Raw genomic sequence first — 24,050 nt, forward strand, 5'->3', positions numbered from 1 at the left:
CATCCATGCAACAAGGTACTTTTAAAAATCTGTGGGTTTGTTAAAAGGATCTAAATTTATGTCTCTGTGCATATAAATATATATTTACAAGAATATCTTTCTAATCTCCTATGACATTTCTATAATCTCCGTTCAAATATGGTTGACACAAACCTTCAAAACTCCTGCCATCATCTGGCAAAGGGGTCAACATAACGGATCCCCATTGAATTGGCAGGATCATGACGCTGGGGCTGATACTCTGCTTTTAACTCATATTTGTGCTTTGTTTTTGCAGGATCTGTATTTTTGTTTTCCTGTTACACAAGTTAAGGCTAGTGTTTCAACTTTAATAGGACACTTTGAACTTGAGGTACAAAACTATACATGCTTTAAAGCTATCATCATCAGACAGCCTTTTGATTCTGAGCATCTATATTTCTTTAGTCTATAAGTACAAATTGTAAATAGCCTGCTGAGCTGGTGTGACAGGTCCAAAACCCAGTGTATTAGTGGCATCTGCCGCTTTGTGGGAAAATTGTAACAAGGCTTGAGAACTCAAACTGGTGAGCTCTGGATGGCACCCCCCTGCCAAATGCTGGGCCACTGGATAGATCTCATGAAGAATGCACCAGTTCCATAATCTGACAGTTTTGGCACATACATGGAAAGAACAAGGACCACCGTGTTTGTTCACATAATACATAGTTGTTGTATTGTCCATTGCTACCTGAACAACCTTCCCTTTTGTATGAGGAAGTAAAGATCTGAGGGCCAAATGAATGGCTTAATTCCAAACATTTACATGCAAGCTCTTTTCTTGAAAAGCCCAGTGACCCCAGAGTGTAAACCAACTTAAATGGGCCCCCCTTCCACTATTGGCTGCACCTGACATTATTGTGAGCAATGGCAAGGGGGGATTGAAGAGGATACCTCTGAGAACATTTAATCTGTCTGTCCACTGCTGTAGTGAATTTAGAACATCTTGTGGCGTGGTGACAAATGTTTGAAGACTATCCTGATTGGGTGTTTAGACTCGAGACATCTAATGCTGCATCACTCTCATTCTGAGACAAGCAAAGGGAGGAGTTATGTAAGTGATAGCTGCCATCAAACCCATGAAACCCAGGAAGACGTTCATTTTCTAAAATTGGCAGGTTTGAATTGGCAAAACCACTTGCTCAATTTTTAGAAACCTGTTCTCCGGAAGAAAAGCTTTCCATGCTACTGAGTCCAATATAGAACCTATACAATTTTTTTGAGTTTATTTCATTTTTTTTTACATTGAGAAGCAGACTCAGATCCAAAAAGAGGGAGATTGTAAACATGCTCTGAAGTAACAGATCCTTGAGTTCAGCAGCTTTTAGCAACCAATTGTCCAAATATGGGTAAGCAAAAATACCCTGTTTTCTTAGATGTGCTGTTATCACAGAAAGGCACTTTGAAAAGACTCTTGGTGCTGTGGACAGCCAAATGGGAGCACCTTGTACTGGAAATGGCATCCCTCCACCATTAAATGCAGATATTTTCTACGACTGTGTTGGACAGAGATATGAAAATAAGTATCCTTTAAATAGAGAGTGGAGAACTAATCCATAACTGTAAGCGAGGGAGTTACAGAAACCAGAGTTAATATACGTTCGGACGTTCCGGTTTTGTATCTCTTCAGTTTTCTTAAATCTAAAACATCTTAGATCCTGTACCAGGAAGTATCTTGAATAGAACACCTGACCCCACAGAAGTTTTGGTACCTCCTTGACAGCTCCTATCTGGAGCAGCTTGTGTTCTTCTGTATGTAGAATAACCTCATGGAGAAGGTTCCCTGAAAAGAGGAGGGGAATTGAACTGAATAGTATAGCCTCTCTCTATTTCTAGTACCCATAAGTCCAATGTAATCAGCCTCCATCTATTGATGAATTGCCTGTCCCCAAGTAAAAGGATGGATGAATTCTTGCTGATTGAGCCATAACTCTCGATCCTCACATCAAAGTTGAGGCATGGTGTTCAAGGAAGATGAAGAAGGGGAGCAGATCTGTTCAACTTATACCTGGATCTGAAAGACCTCTTTTTAGGCTGGGTCTGGAATGAAGATGGAAGTTTCTGTTGCAGTTGCTGATGTCTCTGATTTGAGGAAAAAATAAGCAGATGACTGAGGGTAATATTGCCTCCGATATCAAAAAGGAGTAGAAGATTTATTTCTGATCCAGGGATAATGATAAAGAGAAGGAGCAATGGATCTTGTTTCCTTTAATTTTTCCACAATGTATCAGTCCTATTGTTGAAAAGACTCCCTTCTGTGGGGAGATCTTCCACCTTGATTCTAGTGTCCACAGCCAGAGAAGAGAAAAGCAGCCAAGCATGCTTCCTCAAGGTAACTGAAAATACCAGTGCTCTGGGGGAAGAGTCTGAAGCATCAAACAATGCTGAGGACATGCTTTGCAACACTTGGTTCTTCTGTCAAAATAGCATTAACCAGCCTTCTTTTATCATCTGGCAAATCTTGGACAAAGAAATCAAACCTTTGCCACAGGTGGAATTGGTAAGTGGACCTTTATTGCCTAGTAATTAGCCACTCTAATTCCCAGAGAAGGTGGTAACAACGTTTCTCCCAAGTGTATCAATTTTCCATCCCTCTCTCTCAGCAGGAGTGGAGTGAGGTTGGCCAGACCTAAACCTGTTACTGGCAGTAGCCACAATCAACAAATTTGGCAGAGGATGTGTCAAAAAGAAATAAAATCCCTCATGGGGAATCTGATGCAGTTTGCTTTCTTGGAAATAAGATGACAGGAAGCAGAATTTCATCAAACAGTCTCAACATGCTGCAAAATATGTCTAGGATAGGGAGCAACATCTTATTTGTGGAGGTAGCTCCAATAATGTCAAATACTGGATGGGAGGCTTCCCTTCACAGCTAACTTAGATAAGTTCAAGGTGGCTTCCGTGCAGTCTACATGATCACGGATTTGACCCCAGGTGCCTGGTTTAGCCCACCCTGAAATGTCAGGACAGGCTGCAAAAAGGAGAGCAGATTCCCCCAAAACTGGTGGTTAACACAGTAGTTAGGTTCACCAACCAGTCATAAACTGTGCTGCTGATTGCCCACAAGGGTTATCAAAGGGGAAAAAAAGTAATTATTCACAGTCCCCTTTATTGCATTCCAGTCTCTGGCTCCCAATCAAATAGGCCAGTAAAGTGAGAAGTTACTTAAAACTCTATTCACTATACAAAAAGTTCTTCTGATCTCCAAAGGGCCAGCCACATTACCAGATCAATACTAGTTTGGATCTTAGCCAAAATACCCACACTGCCAGCAAATCCTTTAGTTTGTAAAACTAAGGTTTTATTATAAAAGAAAAAAGAGAGTTGTTATATGGTCAAAGCAATCGGATACATACATATCAGATTCTTAGCTGCATTGGTAAGTTTGCTGGCTTCTAAAGTCTCTCTGGAAAGCTTGGATGGGTCTATCAGTCCTTTGTTCAAAGTTTCAGGTTTATAGAGAAATTCCTCCAGAGATGAGAAGCAGAATTGAAGACAAAATGGAGGTGATGCAACTGCCTTTTTATATCTTTTTCCATGTGGCTTTTACATCTTTTGTCCCAAACAAAAGCTCACAGCACATGGGCATGGAAAGTACTTAGAGTCCCCGGTCCATAGGCATATCCCTACATGTCCTGGAGATTCATAGGCATAGCTCCTGGCTTCTTTCAATAGGTTAATTGTACAGCTGATTACCTTTGATGGGCCACCAAGCAGACTGGATAGTGCTGATGCCAATCTGTCTGGGGGTGTCACCCAGATACATAGCACAAGTTTGAGATATTAATATACCACACATATTTATAACTCACAATACAAAAATGATACATAAATATAAACAAGCTTAGCATATTTAGCAAATCATACCCTTTCCACTGATACCTTACATGGCATATCTGGTATAAGATTCATTGCCAATTTGTAATATTGGCATTGATAATATTATAAATGGTCACCCATATTCCATAAAGCATCACAATGGAATTACAAAGCAACCCCAGCAGGAGAGGAAGCAGAAGCTACATTCACATGCTCATTAGGTGACAAATCAAGATCAAAGTCAGTATCCATTTGTTCCTGCTCAAAAAGGGGATCTATCTCCTCATCCTCTTTTTCAGAAATCATTTAGCAGGCACAATTGTCTGAACTGCAAATGGATGTGGAGAAACTGGATATAGGGACGTTGAACCACAAGATCCTTATGAACTGAAAGGAGGTGTTTCCTCCAATAAGGAGGATGATCCAAAAACTTCTGTGGTGGAACCCAACAGGGCCTTGAAGACCAGTTTTGCCAGTCTTTCCAGTAGCTGGAATCCAAAAACATACCCACAGGAGGAGGAGCAAAAGGATAAAGCGGCATTACCTTGGATGAATCAGGTTTCTTAGTTCTTCCTCTAAAGGAGTATCCAATCTTGAAACTGCCGTGGACCACAAGGGAGACAGCAACAGAACCATAGAGTGAAGAGAGTGTAATGGTGAGAAATATCTGCCTGGAGATACCATAGGGGAATCTTAGCAGCAGATTGCAGAATTAAAGAAGACCGTCTTCTTCATTGCTAACTTCCTATCAGTCGGGTCATAGGAATGGTCAGACGCAGGAAGGTGCACATCAGGCACCTCTGTTAGCATCCTTTTCAGATCCAACGATGGTCCCAGAATAGGAGAGGAGGACAGAACCAGTGCCACAGGCCTGGAGAGTTCCAGAAAAATACTCAGCTCCACAACTCTGGACTTTGAAGTGGAACACAACTGATTTGGATTTCAAAGTCAGAACCATAGAGGCTATGTCAGAATTGGATAGATCCGATAAGTCAGGTATGAGATCTGGCACTGCTAACAGTTGCAGTCTTCTCCTTCAGTCACTTCCTTTCAGAACTGAAATGGCTTTAGGTTCCTTAACAGGCAGTTGGCCCTTTTCTACCAACTGTGCCCCAAAGTCTTGACAGCTTGAACTGAAAGATCAGGAGCCATCAGGAGCCATTAACAAAGATCCTGATGACTTGGAACCCTTAGACAACTTAGCTTTGCTGGAGGAAGCCATCAGCGCTGAAATAAGCCTCTTGGTCTTTGAATCTGATGACCCTCTGGAATCAGATGGTCTAGCAGCAAGAGCTTCTTTAAGCAGAAGCACCTGTAGTCTGGTCTGCCTGTCCATGCATGCTCTGGGTGTGAAAGTCCAACAAACAGAACTCCTAGGAGGATGCCTTCTCCCAGGCACGTAAGGCATCTAATACATTAATCTGATGCTGGAAGACAGGTGGGCATGCAGCATATCTCTGGAGCGAGCCTGGAGTCTGCGTCAGCACCCAGATAAAAATTTACTGTGCTGTTGTACTCACCTCACTCCTCTATGGCTGTGAGACATGGATGCTGTACTGATGCCACATCCAACAGCTGCAGAGCTTCCACTTTCACTGCTTAAGATCTATTTGCAACATTAACTGACAGGACCGGATCTCCAACACGAAAGTCTTTGAAGCGCCAAATCCCTGGCATTAAGAGCATGCTCATCAGGGCTCAACTTCGCTAGGGCAGACACGTGGTCCACATGGAGATTTCCTGTATATGGAAAGTGCTGCTCTACCGCCAACTCAGCACAGGAACCCACTCAGTGTTGACCCATCCTCAGGTATAAAGACACCATGAAGGCCAATCTCAAAGCATGCAAACATTAAAATCTGAGAACTCGTTACACTGGACAGACCCAGACAGAGATTTGTGCTATGAGTCTCTATCCGCTTTTGAGAAGTGGCATGTGAGGTCTCCGCAGAAGAGAGCACGTCAGAAGGCCAACACCTCAAACCATCTATGTTGTCTTATTGTTGTTGGCCTGTTGGAAGACTATGTTGGTAATAGTGAGATTGAACTTGGCCCACTGGGAAAGAAGTAGTTGGCTGTTGGAGTTTGACTGTCCAATGCTGTGATGGCCTAGCACCCTGCTCCATGTGTCAGAGTCGGCTCTCACACGAGCATTAAAGTCTCCAAGGACAATAAGTTTGTCCTGGTATGGCACCTGTTTAATGGCCTTGCTGAGGTCTTCATAAAAAGCTTCCTTGACCGCATCTGTACGAGTCACTGTCAGCACATAGACAATGATAATGGTGGCGTACTGGTCTCTAGACAAGTTTAGGAGGAGCAGTATAAGTTGGTGTAATGGTCCCTCGCTCTCCCGTGGGGAGGGAAGCCACTCAGTCCGGTCCTGTCTGGCCAGGACCAGAGTCTGCAGGACAGCCAAGTGCCCATAATAGGGCTGGGTGACCAATAGTCACAGTCAGGCTTTAGCTTGGGTTTGGGCGGCTCAAGCTGTCAATCCTTAAACAGAGTCTATAACTGAGCTGGGGGCCTGGGCTTGAGGAGGGTCAGGCGGCCAGCAACGAAACAGTCTCAGGGCTGGTTTTAGCCTGGGTGGAGCTCAGGCAGCCAGCAAAGCAAACAGTCTATAAAGGAGCTGGTAAGGGAGACTCCTCCTTCAGGGCTAGAGCTTCCTTGCACAGTGTAGGGAGTCAGCCACCCTACACTTGTTTTGGCTTGTCCTTGTCATTCCAGTAGTAAGTGTAGCCTGCTCCCACAGGGTGGGATTCATCAGCAAGTCTGATTTCAATGCGGGAATGATGTATTATATATCTTCAGTGTTTTGGCAATAGAGGCTATTCTTTGTTCTGGTCTTTGGTCATTATCAAAAAGAGTTCTGACATTGACATTTGGGTCATGTAATCTGTGAATCTTTATTTTATTTTGACTGCTAAGTTGGGTGACCAGACAGGAGCAGTAGCCAGATAGATAGCGAAAGGGAAGGTTGTGTTTAAGGTTCCTTTTCAGTCCCCTTTTCCCTGGATTGGGGAGAACAGCGCTGTGCCTAAAAAGTCCTGCTTCTGTAACCTCAGGAGAATATGAACTCCGAGCTCTGTATCTGCTGTTCTGCAGAGAACAAACTTTGCCCTAAGGCCGCCTATGTGTAGAGTTGTGACTAAGGACCGCCAGTGGCATTCTCTGCCTGTCCCAGTCACCACTTCCCTATTGCCCCAGGACTCTGGTAAGTTGATTGGGTTGAATTAGTTAAATGAGTTGATGGCTGAATAATGTACTCCTTTTCCAATAATATGGAGGACTGTCAATGGACTTCTAACTGCACTTGGGCTTCTGTGATAAATTTTCAATACATATAGTGTCGACACAACTGTTACATGGCACAGATTTAATGACTCAAACTTTCTAATTTCCAATTTGGTATGAAACTAAATTGAAATATATTAATAGATCTTGTGAAATTAGTCTGTTTTGTTTCTATACTGAAAGTTTCTTTTTTCTATTGCTTGTTGAATATTATCAGTTCAACTGAAATAAAGAAATACATTTAGATATAGGAACAAGAAAGCACTGATTATACATAATAGCACTGGGAAATGTAAGTGAATTCCCAAGATTATTACATATCTGTTGTCAGTTGAAGATCATAAATAACAAGTCTATAACAAATGAACTTTATATAGTCTGAAAAGGGTCTGATGATGTTAATGGTTTGGTATCAGCACACCTCTTCACTGTCCTTTTTGTAAAAAGCATCATTCATTTTAGACAAGTTTATCCCATCTCACATGAACCCAATATTTCATTATTTACACATTGCAGATGGATTACAAATATGGACTCACAAAACTGTAGCTAAATAAAAAAAATTATATTATATAAATTGAACACCACATTGGGGATAGTTAAAAGTGTTAGCATGTAAATTCACAGTCCTATTTTGACCATATGATTAAGATCCAAGACAGAAGAACTGAAACTCAATTGTATCATTACAATAAGGTTGAAGTGCAGCAACTTAAATGAACAGAGGGTTTTAAGGGTTTTCTTTTTTAGATATGTGAAACATCTGTTTCTGCAATAAATACAGCAGGTAAATACTTAATTTACCTACAGGATTTTGGTTACTGTTTTTATTGGGTCATGATGCCTACATCGATTCCAGTGCTATGGTAATTGCTATGGCCAACAATGGATCTCAAAGAAGGTAATGATGCCTGATGTCATAGGTTCAAAGAAACTGAGCTGATCCTGCTGGGTTTTTTTCTTTGAGTGGAAGAGATGCCCTGGTCGATATTGCAATTAACTGATATAGTTACCTTCCCATTCTAATACAATTAGTTTCAGAAGGAGTTGCCTGGCTCTGCCATCCTGATATGAAGAATATTCTTTTATGCTTTCATTCTGCATTTCATGTTTTTAGCTTCTAAACTACCACACACTTGGAAGAGAAATGCTGGGAACTGAGATAAGGGGCCTGCATCCCCTGTGTGTTGTGGATCCATGCTCTGCTGGAGTTGCTTTTGTACAGCCATAGAAGGAGATTTGAGGGGTGGGCCTAGTGGATTTACACCAATTCATCAGTTAGGCCTAAAGTTGCCAGGTGTCCAGTTTTTGACTGGAACACCTGGTCGAAAAGGCACCCTTGCAGCTCCAGTCAGTACCACTGATTAGGCTGTTAAAAGTGTTATTGGCAGCGCAGGCAGGCTCCCTAACTGGCTCTGCATGGCTCCCAGAAGCGGCTGGCATGTCCCACCAGCTCCTAAGCGTAGGGGCAGCCACGAGGGCTCTGCGCATTGCCCCCTCCCCGAGCGCCAGTTCCACAGCTCATGGTGGCCAGGAACCATGACCAAAGGGAGCTGCGGGGGCGTGCCTGCAGGTGGGGCAGCACATGCTGTGCAGAGCCCCTTGGCTATACCTGTGCTAGGAGCTGGACGGACATGCCGGTCGCCTCCTGGGAGCCGCCTGAGGTAAGCGCCACCCAGAGCCTGCACCCCTCCGCACCTCCTGCATCCCAACCCCCTACCTCAGCCTTGAGCCCCCTCCTCCACACCCTCCCACACGCCAACCCTCTGCCCCAGCCCAGAGTTCCCTCCCGCACCTTGAACCCCACACACCCAGTGCAGAGCCCGTACCACCTCCCACACCCCAACCCCCTGCTTCAGCTGGAGCCCCCTCCTGCCCCCCACACCCCCACCCCCTGCCCCAGCCTGCTGAAAATGAGTGAGTGAGGGTGGGAGAGAGCAAGTGGCAGAGTGACAGGGGATGGAGTGAGTGGGGAATGAGGCCTCAGAGAAGGGCCGGGGCAGGGCAAGGGTGTTTTGGTTTTCTATGATTAGAAAGTTGGCAACCCTAGCTAGGCCTCGGCACACGTGAGGGTTGCTGAATCCCTGAGGCTACAGTAGTGACAATGGAGCAGCCACAGTGTCATACTTTGGCTTGCTGCGGAGGATTCCTTCTCTCTCCACCTCACCTTGTAACCATATACACAGCCTGTTACTTCTGCTGTTTGTGAGGGTGAACATTTTCCCTTAGAAAAGGATTAGGTGAATTAATAGTGGGTAGGGAATTACTTTGGAGGTGCCCTATAACTGAACCTCTGACTTTGGCTAGGCATACTAACAAGTTACCACCGATCTAGGTTTAAACAATAAGAAAAATATAACGAAGAGCCCCTGAGTGATGCTCCTTGCAGTACAAAAATAAGCATCCACAGCACATTTATTTAATGTTTAAATTACTTCATATTTTCACATAACCTTAAAAGAAAATATATTTCTCCCACATACAGTAATAGCAAACAAGTGCACTATTTCAAACATTAAAAATAATCTTTAACCAAATCTGTACAACAGATAAATAAAAATGATATCTACAATACTTAGTTTGTGAAGAAGAAAACCAAAAAATTCCCCCAAAACTCACTTTTTCTTACTTCTAACAATGGCACAGATGTAGGTTGTACATCCTGTCCATAGCAACTATCTTGACAGTGCTCAGCTATACCATGTCTTTCAATAAATCAGCTGTACTGATCAGTGGCTAAGGATGACTTTCCAAACACTGGAAATAATGTCCAAAAGAAAACATAACTGACAAAATGTTGAGTACCTTTCCTCAAGCTTGTTAATAAAACTAGTTGACATACTCAAGGTTGTTGAATTAATGCACTAAGAGTTTATTCTTGAAACCTGTATTATCTTTTATCGTGCTATCTTCCTCTCATTGCTGGCTCCATCATTCTTACAGAAATTGTTTTCTTTACTGGAACAAAATTTTGCAGCTATTCTTTCACTGTCAGGAAAGTTTTCCTACAGACATAGGTGGCTTTGCAAGTTCGGACTCCACAGTTCAACTGAGATAACATCAGAAAATACATAAATATCAGACCACTTACTGTATAAATTAAGATTCATATAGTTTATCACTACATATAATTGCACATATGCTGAGAAAACAATGTCGTATTCATTCTCTGTCCAAAAGGAGGACAGAATGAAGATGCACATGAACCTCCAAGCATTACGTAACCCAAACTCACAAAAACCTGTGAAGACTATTATGGTTCAACGGAACGAAGTATCACCGTACTTCCATTGAATTTGCAGAATTTAAAATTACAACCTATCAGTTCTAATTTGAAGTGCTATTTCTTTCAGTTCTATATTGTATGCAAAAGAAGGTTACATGATAAAGAAAAAGCCTTTGATTCTGAGTTTGAATCACAGCAACAAAGGAAAGATACTGCTAAATAGGAAGGAAGAATTGGCTCTTCTGAACAATGAACCTCAACCTTATTTCATTGTTATTTTAAAAAGGGACCCATTGTCCGCAGCTTGCCAGACTGCTAGTCAACCAATCTTTCCCATGCAGGCTTGCTTTCCACGCACGATCTGGGGGTTCTGAGGTTGTTGTGCCCCTGCTATGCCCTTCTCTGTAAGATCTGAATACAGTAGATGTATGACTGGAAAAGGGTGGGAATTTCCCCAACTTTTTAATATTCAGCTGAAATATTGCTTATCATTGTTTTTTCAGTGGGGCTGTATTAATATTGTGAACTACAGAGAGTTTGAAAGAGCAATAATTGGAAAATGCTGATGAAAAACCAAGCATACTTGTAGAAAATTCAAAATAAAATTACTTATGCATTCTTAACAAATCCCACATTTCCAGAACTGAAAAATATTTCCTGAAACTGCCTTCAGGGGAAAAAAAAATACAAAACACCTATGACATACTGTGTAAACCTGGCTAGAATGTTACATGGAATCACTTTAAATTGAGGGGGTTTGTTCAATGCATAAAGGGTTTCATATACTACATACTAGCTACACCCAAAACACTGATCCCTAAACAATGAGTTAACACTTAGTTTAGAAAAATGACCCTGATTACCAGTAAGATAACTTCATTTTAAAATTAGCAAAAAATGACCATTAGCTAAAGATCATACATCAGGTCTGCTTTGTTGTTACAAAAAGTTTCTTGAGGAGAACAATTAAAGCATGTCTCTTGTATACTGTAGTATGCTAGTAAATATCCACGAGTTAGGTGTATCAAGGTAAAGTTAATTCAGTAATTTCCAAATTATGCTGCCAAGCCACCCATTTCTCTTCTTCATGTTACATTTAAACAGATATGTAAACAGAAATATATATCCAGTAGAAAAAAAGACTTGTTTTTCCACATGCAATTCTGTACAGTGCATTCTTGTTTCTCAGGTTCCTTTGAGAAGGATATTTCCACACAAAATATGTACATTTCCATTATATACACATTCAATAGACTTCATTTAGATGTCCTGCTGCTGAGCACTGTACAAGTTTTTTGTATCTCCAGTTAAATATTTTTCTTCAGGCAGACACAAAGTAAGCCTGAAGTAAGTTTTAAGGACTTCTTGAAGTTAATGCCTTGATTGATCTTGAATTGCTGCCAAAAAGAGGAGTCCAGAAAAAAACCCAGCTATACATAGCAGCCTTCTAAGCAGAGTCGCATTATCTTTAGGAACAACCATCTGTGCTAGATCGTTAGTGATCTGAAAAATTTCATGTGCCACACACACAAATATAAAAGTGCTGACAATTATGTTGAGCATTGGATTTCCAGGAATGAGCACCAAGATCCCCTTTGTATCTGCTGCCAGCCAGATGTGGTATTGGCAGATGAACAGCTAGAAGGAAAAGAGATTCAGTTTACAAATTTAAATATAAATAAGAATATAATCATTACTACTACATTAGCTGATTCAGGACTTACTCCTGTTAAAAGTGTAAACAGTGAAGTTGCAAAGTTTGCAGATGATACAAAATATCTTAAGATAGGTAAGGCCAAAGCAGACTGCGAAGAGCTACAAAGCAATCTCACCCAACTGGGTGACCGGGCAAGACAATGGCAGATGAAATTCAGTGTTGATAAATGCAAAGTACTGCACACTGGAGAACATAATCCCAACCATACATACAAAATGATGGAATCTAAATTAGCTGTTACTACTCAACAAAGAGATCTTGAGTCTCTGTGGATAATTCTCTGAAAACATCTGCTCAATGTGCAATGGCTGTAAAAAAGCTAAGCAAGTGTTAGGTATCATTAAGAGAGAGATAGAAAGTAAGATAGGCAATATCACAACGCCACTATATAAATCCCTGGAATACCCACACCTTGAATACTGCATGCAGTTCTGGTTGGAAAAAGATCAGTGAAGGGCAATCAAAATGATTAAGGGTATGAAGCAGCTTCCATCTGAGGAGAGATTAAGAAGACTGGGACTGTTCATCTTAGAAAGCGATAACTAAGGGGAGATATGATAGAGGGCTATAAAATCATGAATGGTTTGGAGAAAGTGAATTAATAAGTGTTTTACCCCTTCACATAACACAAGAACCAGGGGTCATCCAATGAAATTAATTTGCAGCAGATTTAAAACAAATGAAGTACTTCTTACAGTCATTCTGTAGAACTTGTTGCCAAAGAATGCTGTGAAGGCCAAAAGTATAACTCGGCTAAAAAAAGGATTAGATAAGTCAATGGAGGATAGGTCCAAGGATGGCTATTAGCCAAGATGATCAGGGATGTAATCAAATGCTTTGGATATTCCTAAACCTCTGACTGTCAAAAGCTGGGACTGGATGACAGGGAATGGATCACTCAACCATCCTGTTCTGTTCATTCCCTCTGAAGTATCTGGCACTGGCCACTGTCGGAAGACAGGATAGTGGGGTAGATGGACCATTGGTCTGACCTGGTAAGGCCATTCTTACATTCTTATGAGTATCAACTAAATATAAGGTGGGACAGATTATTAAGCATAAGGGGTTAAAACATGATGTAAGAAACCACTGAAAATGAAGTGGGAAATTAACACCTCTGCAGTCATAGGACATGGGATGGTTAGTAGGTTACAAATTATTGGGAACTTAAATTCTAACTCTGATAGACATTAAGGGCAAGTCTTCACTGGCAACGTTAAAGTGCTGCCACGAATTGTGGCATATTGCTGAGAAAGAGCTCTCCCAGGGCTCTAAAAAACCCCACCTCCACAAGGAGCATTTCTCTTAGTGCTGGTGCACTGTCTATACTGGTATGTTACAGCGCTGAAACTTGCAGCACTCAGGGGGGTGGTTTTTCACACCCCTGAGCGAGAAAGTTGCCGCGCTGTAAAGTGCCAGTGTAGACAAGCCCTAAAAATCATAGTCTCAGAGACACTGGTTTATGGCTCATTACAACAATTTGTAACCTACAACCCTCCTTTGACGTATGACTGAAGAGGTATTGACTGCCCACTTCATTGTAAGTGGTTTCTTGCAACATGTTAAATGCTTACACTTAACAATGTGTCCCTAGTATTTAGCTGTGATACTCTGGTTACCTTTGCCAGACCTAAAGAAGAGCTCTGTGAAGCTCAAAAATTTGTCTCTTCCACCAACAGAAGCCAATCCACTAAGAGATATTACCTCATCCATCTTGTCTCTCTCAATGAAGAATATCAACAGCCACAGTTGGATATTTTTGGTTCATTTGCTTTGATATGTTTTTACTATTTATTCAGATACACTACAATGTACATTATAAACCCACCATTTATAGATTCCTAAAATGAACACCCTATTATTGCATTTGTGATCACTCTACTTACCTCTAAAGAAATTCTGCCAAACCAGGCAAAAAATGAACTGTATACAGAACGGGCATATCCAGGAATGTTCCTGATGAGGATGAAAGCTAAAATCTAAACAGAGATTATGCACTATAGCTAAGTAGGAAAACTAATGTAATCAAATATTTTTGCTATATATGCACATATTAAAAACTTAAAAAATACATACAGTATATATGTAATATAAGCATGTGCATAAATGTTTGCAGGATCAGCGCTACACTATATGCAATAGGACTTCAGAGTACGAACACCTCAGGAACGGAGGTCGTTTGAACTCTGAACAAAATGTTATGATTGTTCTTTTAAAAGTTTACAACTGAACATTGACTTAATACAGCTTAGAAACTTTACTATGCAGAAGAAAAATGCTGCCCCTCCCCCCTTTTAGTAGTTTACATTTAACACAGTACTGTATTATATTTGCTTTTTTTTTGGTCTCTGCTGCTGCTGAGTGTATTTCTGGTTCCAAATGAGGTATGGGGTTGCCTCGTCAGTTTGTAACTCTGAGATTCTACTGTATATGAATTAGTATTCAGGTATGGTGTACAGCCATGAATGCGTATTTTAATTTTTATATATAAAGATATCTATATTTATTTTACACGAGGATATATATGTAGTGCATATATGTGTGTGTGTGTGTGTGTATATATATATATATATATATATATATACACACACACACACACAAACATATATACCCTTGTGTAAAATAGATATATAGATATCTTTATATATAAAAATTACAATACATATTCCTATATCTATCTATATCTATCTCAGTATATTAGTATGTAAATAAATTGTACACACATACTGATATAGCTACACTCTTACATTTATACACAGAACAGAATGAAAATGTGGTGTCACAATATGTAAATAAAATGCTAAATTTTAAACTTTATATTACACAGGTCAAAGAAAAATAACCAGCAATGTAACAAGTCTTTTTTCACATTCATACATGAAAATAATGTTAATCAACTGATGTTAAGTGCTAAGAAATCAGAGACAGACTATATATATATTTTTTAATAGAATCTAGATTCTGGCACTAAAGAAAAGGAGCATAATTACCTGCACTACAGAAACAGAAGGATGCAGTTCATTGCACTCAGTTTTGTTTTTACAGCTACTAGCCCAGATAGAGTAGGTCTACAAGATATAAATATACATATCAGTCTGTTTGATGACTGTGCTTAAGAGATTTTAAAATGTTACAACAGGATAAAACATATTAAAATATGTTAAAACAGCAGCAGTGTGGTGTGGGGAGAGAGGAGTCAATTCTTTACACTTTCTAGTTAGTTATGCATTTCTTAAACAGTTTTGCAGCTGATGAATGCAGTAATCATTTGGACTCGAAAATACAAAAAACCCCACTGCTGACAATTTTGTTAATCACACTTAGACATTAGGTCATTTTTTGACTGTTTATACAGGCCATCTACCACTCTATTCTTACTAAGATCATCCAAGATATTTAACTGGAGAAGCTGTAATATTTAAATCTACAATAGACTTTTTTTTTTTTAAAACGAGTCCATTGAAGGTTTAGGATGGGTAGTAGCTATTTATAAAATATAGCTGAAATAAACTTCTGCAACCCAAGACCATCTCTTATGAAATGTCCACTCATTGCTACACAGGAACTTCTCCAGAAAGCTGATCATCCTCAGGATGACTGTTTTAAATTTACAACATTTCAGTTCATATTGTGGACTTACCAAAAAGCAAACTACAGAAATAAATAGTAAACCATTTGAAATTTTGTTGGAGAAGAGAGGCTCTCCTTTCCCTTCCGAAAGCAGCTGACGCTTTTGTAATGCCAGATAAATAAAAGCGAACATCATCCCGTGAAAGACTACCTGCAAAAGAAAAACAGGGTAACTACTTACTCGTGGCATTTAATAACACAGGTAAAAACACCAAGGTAACAGGGTTGTTAAGATACTTGGTCTAGGATGTTACTCCAAACTCCTCCATTAACATCAGGCTGTGGTTCAGAGTGCTGCCGCCGCTGCCTGTTTTACATTTTTTGGTGTTCTGGCACTTTAGCACATCCCCAGAATGCAAGGTATGCTTCACAAACTGCAACATTTGTGAGATTTGGAGTTTTGTTAAGTATACAGCTCTCCACGGGGCATGCAAAAAATGTAAGCAGTTATTAAAATTGGCAGCAGAGGGAGAAGGTGTATCTTTGATTGGTCCCAGACCACCCACAATGGGGAGCAGAAAGAAGAATTTGAAGATTGCTGCACCCAACCACAGCAGGCAAGACAATGCCTTCCGGAAGAGGTCAGAGGAAAAATATGCTCTGGTCTCACATCCTTCCACTACCCTAACAAGATACAGGATTGAACAGGCAGAAATTTCTCTCTCTCTGCCAGCAAACCACACTGTGGGGGAAGAGGAATGCCTTCTCGAAAAGCTATTTTAAAACACAGTATTTAAAATATATTTATAAACAATAAGATAAAAATAGCATCTCTACATAAAAGGTGAAAAATTCTAGATCAAGACGTTCTGATTTTAGCAGCACAGAATATTCAAAAGGAACACTCCCATGGAAATGGCAACAAAGAGTCCTGTGGCACCTTATAGACTAACAAATGTATTGGAGCGTGAGCTTTTGTGTGTCTGATGAAGTGGGTATTCACCCACGAAAGCTTATGCTCCAATACGTCTGTTAGTCTATAAGGTGCCACAGGACTCTTTGTTGCTTTTCACAGATCCAGACTAACACGGCTACCCCTCTGATACTTGATCCCATGGAAAGGTCATTAATTTATAAATTATGTTGTTTATATAATTAAAGTTTCTTTCGAGGTTCCTTTAGGTTTTTAAAAAAATATTTACCATTTACAATTTCAATTTCCTGCAGAATTTAGCCTTGAAGTGCCAAAGAAGTCAGTTGTCTCCCAGCAAAATTTAAGTCTGGGACAAGACAGAATATGCCGAGCTCTGAGTATGGACACTTTATAGGCTCAGCATATAAACAAGTCAGCTTCCATCTTTTCTGCATGGCTTTGACAAATACTTGAAGTAAAAGTGGATGCTCCCTGGCCCTACAACAAACCATTGCCTGGAACTTCAAATTTATTTTTTCCATGGGAAGAGGGAGAAGTAGATTATAAAAGTTAAAATATGTTCAGGAATACTTCTTAAAACACAAGACCACAATTAATTTATGAAAGGATTACATACATAGCGGTCTAGCTTCCACCTAAACCACCATTCATAGACATTTCCATTCAGCTCAAAACATGTGGACAATGGCCAAAGAGAAAAAATCTTCTCAAATACACCCTGCAAAATACAAACATGGCAAGAATGTTAACATTGACTTCAACCCCATTTAATAAATTTAATTCATTTCATTAAATTTTAATACCATCGTACCAGTACTAAATCAGTTTAATTGGCCTCACCTAAAAATAAAGTCAACAGGACTTGTGCACACACTGCCCTCTCAGGATAAGGCCCAGAATACTTATGTCAGTTAATGTTGGTTTAATAGTTCAATTTTCACATCAATTAATTTTAAAGCAGGTAGGACATTTGTCTACATTGCCTGTGTCATGTTCTACTATGTACAGGCCAGAGCCTGAAACAAATTCCTTCCTTAAAAAAAGAAAACTCTGAAATGAGTGCAGATAAATTTTTGAACGACAAAACACTACAGATGTACAGTTAAGCTGCAGCATACTTCCCATTCCCTACATTTAATTTAAACACTGCATATTCTCAGATATGGAAGAAGTAAAAATGTGTTGTTTGTTTCATATTATCTAATTGAATGAACCTATTTTAATACAAGTGTTAGATATACACATCTGATACTCACTAGACAATATCCCCAAATTGTTGCCTGACCCCCTCTCCCTTAAACACAAATTGGAAACACACACCTTGTTATTCTGTGTGCCTCTGACTGTATCATGATATACTGTACAGTATTTCCTAATCCTCCCTCCCTATCTGTAGTCAGTGCAGTTCTCAGCAGACAGAAGGAATAAATTCATGGTCTCCTTCTCAGAGATCACTGTTCATACCCCTCCATGAATTAGCTTGCAGAAAGTGTTCCTCCAACTGTAGGGAAGAAGGCGGCCAGTCTACCACTCCTACAGGAGATTAAAATCTTTACTAATGACTAGAAGTGGTTGAAAAGGAACAGAATTACCTGAAACTATTCCTGAATTTCTTTTATTTTTCTGATCAACTTAAAGGGTAGTTGAAGTTTTCTGAAAATTCCAAGTTTCAACTAAAAAATGTGTTAAACATTTCCCCCACATTTTTCAATCAGCTGTACCAGTGAATAATCTTGTTTCAGTCATTCTGAGGAGCTGGAGTTTTAAGATTATTCCAACGTTATTGGGCCCTATTATAAATGTGTCAGAAGTAGGCCATATTGTGTTAGATTGCAAGCTCTTTGGAGAAGAGACTGTAATTTTGTTCTGTGTTTCCATAGAACCTAGCTCAGTGGGATCCTGGTCCATGACTTATGTGCTCTGTTAATACAAATAAATTATAATTTGAATATTTCTGCAGATAGATGTTATTCCCTATGCACCATGACCGAAGTGCTCTGAAAGGCATCTGACATATCCCTCAAATTTCCCATTGATAAAAGCATCTACCATCTTTCCTCTCACCACTCGATTTTGCACTGTGGGCTTAAATGGAGACAATAAGTTATGTGTTGGGAGACGTAAATGAAAGCTTTACAGAAAACTTCAGTACTAATACTAATGCGAATTGGTGTTTTTTGTTTTTGTTTACGTAGTAAGGGGCAAATTCTGCCCTTCATTCTGTACCCTGTACATGATACAGTACGTGGTAAGTCATGCATTTGGCATGAAATTCACAATGATACAGAAGATCGACACAAAGCCTATGCACTACTCACGTGCCACTTAAATCTTCAACAATAGATCTTAAGTGGTACGTAAACCTTGTCCTGGAAATCTGCATAGGCATGAATTTCACCCATGAGAGACTGACATCCTCCAAACAGTGCAGACCTTCCTGTTTCTAAAGTTTTCAATAGACAAATGGCAGCAAAATTAGGCCTTCCAGGTAGGATCAAGGGAGTTGGGGAAAAACCCTAACAGAAGTTATATACGTCGGTGTCATTTTTCCAATGACTTCTGTGCCACATTTGCTTGGTTTCTATGTCAAAGTGAGATCTGTCTTTTTAAATTTACATTTTTATCTGTTTTCAATCATAGGAAATGTAGTGAAGAAAAATGAAATCTTTCTAACTCCTGGTACTACAGCTCAACCTAGCATCTGAAAGTCAAACTGTTCTTTGATTTGTACATCACTCATCACTGACAAAATTTCTGGCATCAGGACAATTTTGTTGAGATGCATGAGAAAACAGAATGCAACTTGCTCTTCTGCAACTATACTGGCCATAAGCACTAACAGCACAACCTTCCCCCAACCCCCAATAAATTAGCCAGACAGGCCCTGAAAGATAAATATAAAGCTGATCTCTCAATTTACATAACATTGTAGGAAACAGGGGCGGCACTAGACATTTTGCCGCCCCAAGCATGGAGGGTCCTCTGGTCCCGGGACCAGCGGACCCTCGGCAGGCAAGCCACCAAAGGCAGCCTGCCTGCCGCCCTCCCGGCGCCGGCAGAGTGCCCCCCGCGGCTTGCCACCCCAGGCACGCGCTTGGAGCGCTGGTGCCTGGAGCCGCCCCTGGTAGGAAAGAACAATGAATTTTAAAAGTGTTGTGAGAAACAAACAAAAAGTAGGAAACTGAAAATTCCAACTTCCCAGATAAAATAGATATGAAAAGGAGGCATTTAAATATTCAATTTTTTCCCCCATACTCTCCTATATAGTAACAGAAAACTGGTCATAATGTTCTCTTCAGAGTGGCTTTCCAAACATTTGTAAACATTGACTCCATCTCCCCTTGTAAGTATTCTCACACTTCTTATCAAACTGTCTGTACTGGGCTATCTTGATTATCACTTCAAAAGTTTTTTTCTCTTACTTAATTGGCCTTTCAGAGTTGGTAAGACAACTCTCACCTTTTCATGCTCTCTGTATGTGTGTATATATCTCCTCAATATATGTTCCATTCTATGCATCCGAAGAAGTGGGCTGTAGCCCACAAAAGCTTATGCTCAAATAAATTTGTTAGTCTCTAAGGTGCCACAAATACTCCTATTCTTTTTCCAAACTGAATACACAGGCTACTAGTAATTCTCTAAGGATACAATAAGTATAATTTACAAACCTGAGAATTTGCTAGAAAATATATACATGCAAGTAAGGAAATTAGTTTCAGCAGTAAGCCAAAGTGCCAGAAGCAGTTCCCTGTGGGAGAATTGAAAAATCAATGAGTATCTGGCTCTTATTTTTCAAAACAAAAACAAATGATACATTTAATAAGAAGTCAGTAGCTGTGTCACACAGATATCCTTTATAATTTAATATGTATATTGTCCAGGTATTTGCCAGTCACAGTTTGCCATTATCTAAACATTTTAATTTGGTGATTTTGCTTTCTTTCATATAAAGTAAAATCCACACCATGAACATTCACAATCATAAATTCACACATTATTCTATCCTCAGATGCACAAGTACAACCCCTTCTGGCTTGAATGAGACTGATGTGCACATATCCAAGGGCACACTTTAACCCTACAAACGCATTAAAGGAGTGAGGTACTATGAGGCATATCTAATTTTGCTCCTCGTAAGCTGAACTGGTCAGTTGAGGAGCTGTATCTTGCCAAGGCTAGCCAAAAGGAACAGCTCCCTCCGGCTGCTGGTTGACACAGTTTTGATCCCACAACTCAGCTGTGCAGCGGAGAATGGCTCTCACTCCTGCTTCAAAGATTGGAAGCAGGCAACAGGCACAGAGCTGAAAGAAAGTGGTCATTGAAAGGAGCTTTCAGGAAGTAGTGCTGTGAGGTCCACAATGGGACTTCTGTTGCACAGTGCACATGAGGAAGGAGGAGCTGTTGTAAGACAAATATCAGGGTGCTACATGTAATCTCGTGAGCTGGTTGTCAGTGCTTTAAAATTAACAGTAAACATTCTGCACATCGTGTCAAAGTACAGGCCAATTACCAGTTCTGCAGTGTGTATTCCAGATACACGTTTAAAGTGCTCCACTATCAAAAATGGAATCTACACAATTGGAATATTACACCATTAATATGTGAGGGAAGAAGTTACTCACCTTGTGCAGTAACTATGGTTCTTTGAGATGTGTCCCCCTATGGGTGCTCCAATGTAGGTATATGTGTGTCCCTGTACTTCTGATCAGAGATCTTTGGTAGCAGTGTCCGTTTGGCCTGCACGTGCTCTCTCTCCTTGTGTTCTGCTTCGAGGCTAATTAATGCTGCGCAGGCCAACCACCCTCACTTCCTTTTCTACCGCAGAGTCCCCATCAAGAACTCCAAAGTAGAGGAGAGGAGGGCGGGTTCCGGAGCACCAAAAGTGGGACACACCTCAAAGAACCATCGTTCCTGCACAAGGTGAGTAACTACTACTTCTTCAAGCAGTGTCCCTATGGGTGCTCCACTGTAGGTGACTCCCGAGCAGTATTCCTAATGGGAGGTTCGGGCCTCGAAGTTAAGTCTGTTATGGATAATACTGCTGCGCTGAAGCTAGCATCAGAAGAAGAGTCCCCAATAATCATACAGTATTCTGCGAAGGTATGTACAGACACCAAGGTGGATGCTCTGCAGATTTCTGAGATAGGGACATTCTTGAAGAAAGCGACAGAGGAAGAAACGGACCTCATGTTGCGTGTGAGAATTCCAGATGGAGACATTATGTTGCGAACATGATAGCAGAGCTTAATATAGTTCGAGACTCACTTAGAGAGCCTCTGGGGCGATACTGCTGTGCATTTAGACCTTTCCGCAATGGAAAGGAAGAGCTTGGGAGATTTCCTAAAAGTCTTCATCCTGTCCAGGTAGAAGGCCAGAACTCTCCTAACATTTAGCATGTGGACTATGGCCTCTCTGTTCTAACAGTGAGGCTTAGGATAAGAGGTTGGGAGATTAATTGGTCAGTTCATGTGAACAAAATGAGGAATAAACTTTGAGTGTGGTCTGAGAATAACCTTGTTGTGAAAGAATTCTGTAAAGGGCAGTGCGTCATAAGTGCATCTATTTCCCCTATTCTCCTAGCTGACGTGATGGCCACGAGAAATGCGGTTTCATTGACAGGTATGTAAGTGAACAAGTGGCTATAGGTTCAAGGCTCTTTAAAACTAGATTTAGGTCCCATGTTGGAGTGGGGCATCTGGTCTGGGGAAAAAGGTTTGTTATGCCCTTGAGGAACTCTTTGTGGTTGGGAGTGAGAAAACTCTTGTGGATGTAAAGTCACTATGGCTGCCAGGTGTACCTTGAGCAAACTGAGGGATAGCCTTGTCTTCTTAAGAGCCAGTATGTAATCTAACACCACAGGGAGAGCAGCATGTCAGGATAATTTGCCTGGAATCACAGCAAACCTGAAACCTGGACCGCTTCTGCAGGTAAGTATGATGGGTAGCCGATTACCGACTGTCTAGTAACACTTTCTGTATCTCCCCAGAGAAGGTACTCTCTATGTGCTGGAACCAAGAAAGAGCCAAGCCTTGAACCGGAGTATCCGCAGGTTGGAATGGAGAGTATCTCGTTTGTTCTGTGAGAGGAGTAAATAGTGGGTTGGAGAGAGATGGGTGGACGCATCACCAGCTGTGACAGGTACGAATACCACGTCTGTCCTGGCCAGATGGGAGTAAAAAGTAGAATGTTTGCTTTTTCCCTTTTTATTTTCAACAGGACCTTCACCATCAGAGGGAACAGGGGAAAGGCATAAAGATGACCCTCATCCCATAGAAGAAGGAAACGTCCCCTAATGAGTGCTGTCCAAGGCCAATCCTGAAGCAACAGTATGGGCATTTCCTGTTCAGGTAAGTAGTGAACAAGTGTATTGATGGTGTCCCCCATTGATTGAATATGCTCTGAAGTACTGCTGGGTTCAGTTCCCACTCGTGGTTGTATGAGAACATGTAATTGTGACTGTCCGCTGTTGTGTTCTGCACTCCTAGTAGGTAGGCTATTGATATTAGAACATTGTGGCAAATGCACCAGTTCCATAGCTTTAGTACTTCTGTGCAGAGAGAGGCTGATCTGGCGCCTCCCTGATGATTTATGTAGTACATGCATGCAATGTTATTGGTCATGACCTTTGTGTGTGGACTTTTGATCAGTGGGAGAAAGTAAGCGCAAGCATTCCTGACTGCCCTGAGTTTGAAGAGTTGATGTGGAGAGTTCTCTCTGTGGGTGACCATTTGCCCTGAGTTCTGAGGTTGTTGAGGTGTGCACCTCAACCCATGAGGGATGTGTCCATAGCGAGAATTGATGTCAGGGAAGGGGAGGAGAGGCTGAGTGAACAGGACCCACAGGCAAACGTTTCCTGCATCTTTTCACCAATCCAGGAAGTGTTTGACCCTGGAAGGCATCCTGTCTCTCTGTGGCCTGTAAACCGAGCTGGACCATGTCTGCAGACACCTCATGTGCAGTCTGGCATGAGATATTATGAACATACCGGCAGCTATGTGCCCCAGAAGCAGGAAGCAATGTCTGGCAGAACTCTGAAGGCTTGCTTGAACTGTCTCTATAAGCATGGACAGGCTGTGAAATCTGTGTTGTGGGAAGAGCGCTCTCACTTGCAGTCAAGGTCAGCTCCCATAAACTCCAGGAGTTGTACCGGAGTTAAGGTCAATGTTTGGATGTTGATTTGCAGGCCCAGGTTGTGAATACATCCACAGTTCTGTGGGTGGCACGTAGAACTTTTTCAAAGAAGTGGACCCTCAGGAGGCAGTTGTCCAAGTATGGGTAGATCATGATCTCCTGGGTATGTAGGTGAGCTGCCACTACAGAAAGGATCTTGGACAATACTCTGGGAGCCCAGGAGAGGCCAAAGAGGAGCACGCTGTACTAGTCCTGACTCAGAGTAAATCTGAGATATCATTCCTACCATCTCACATATGATTCATGGAAATACACGTCTTGGTGGTCCAGGGCTGAGAACC

General features: G+C 41.0%; 2 protein-coding genes across 3 annotated transcripts in view; one reads left to right on the top strand and one right to left on the bottom strand.

Moving 5' to 3' along the window:
- SGCE (sarcoglycan epsilon) overlaps positions 1-24,050 on the top strand; it is a 107,398-nt gene that overhangs the window by 81,805 nt on the left and 1,543 nt on the right. Inside the window, exons 11-12 of one of the 2 annotated variants that reach the window (XR_006577566.1) lie at positions 21,403-22,716; positions 22,795-22,925. The gene's annotated coding sequence lies outside the window, so the exon portion shown is untranslated. Of the gene's footprint in view, positions 1-21,402; positions 22,926-24,050 lie in introns of both variants that reach the window. The other variant, XR_006577564.1, reaches the window with a different exon arrangement.
- The window catches only part of CASD1 (CAS1 domain containing 1), a 72,321-nt gene continuing 57,796 nt past the window's right edge, over positions 9,526-24,050 (bottom strand). The window contains exons 13-18 of the mRNA XM_045008209.1: positions 20,247-20,326; positions 17,195-17,296; positions 15,715-15,855; positions 15,065-15,142; positions 13,961-14,053; positions 9,526-11,995 (exon numbers count right to left, since the gene is read on the bottom strand). Of these exons, the coding sequence (XP_044864144.1) occupies positions 11,729-11,995; positions 13,961-14,053; positions 15,065-15,142; positions 15,715-15,855; positions 17,195-17,296; positions 20,247-20,326 (761 nt within the window). The 3' untranslated portion in view covers positions 9,526-11,728. The remainder of the gene's footprint in view (positions 11,996-13,960; positions 14,054-15,064; positions 15,143-15,714; positions 15,856-17,194; positions 17,297-20,246; positions 20,327-24,050) is intronic.

Source organism: Mauremys mutica, chromosome 2 (genome assembly GCF_020497125.1).
Source record: "Mauremys mutica isolate MM-2020 ecotype Southern chromosome 2, ASM2049712v1, whole genome shotgun sequence".
In the NCBI taxonomy this organism is placed as follows: Eukaryota; Metazoa; Chordata; order Testudines; family Geoemydidae; genus Mauremys; species Mauremys mutica.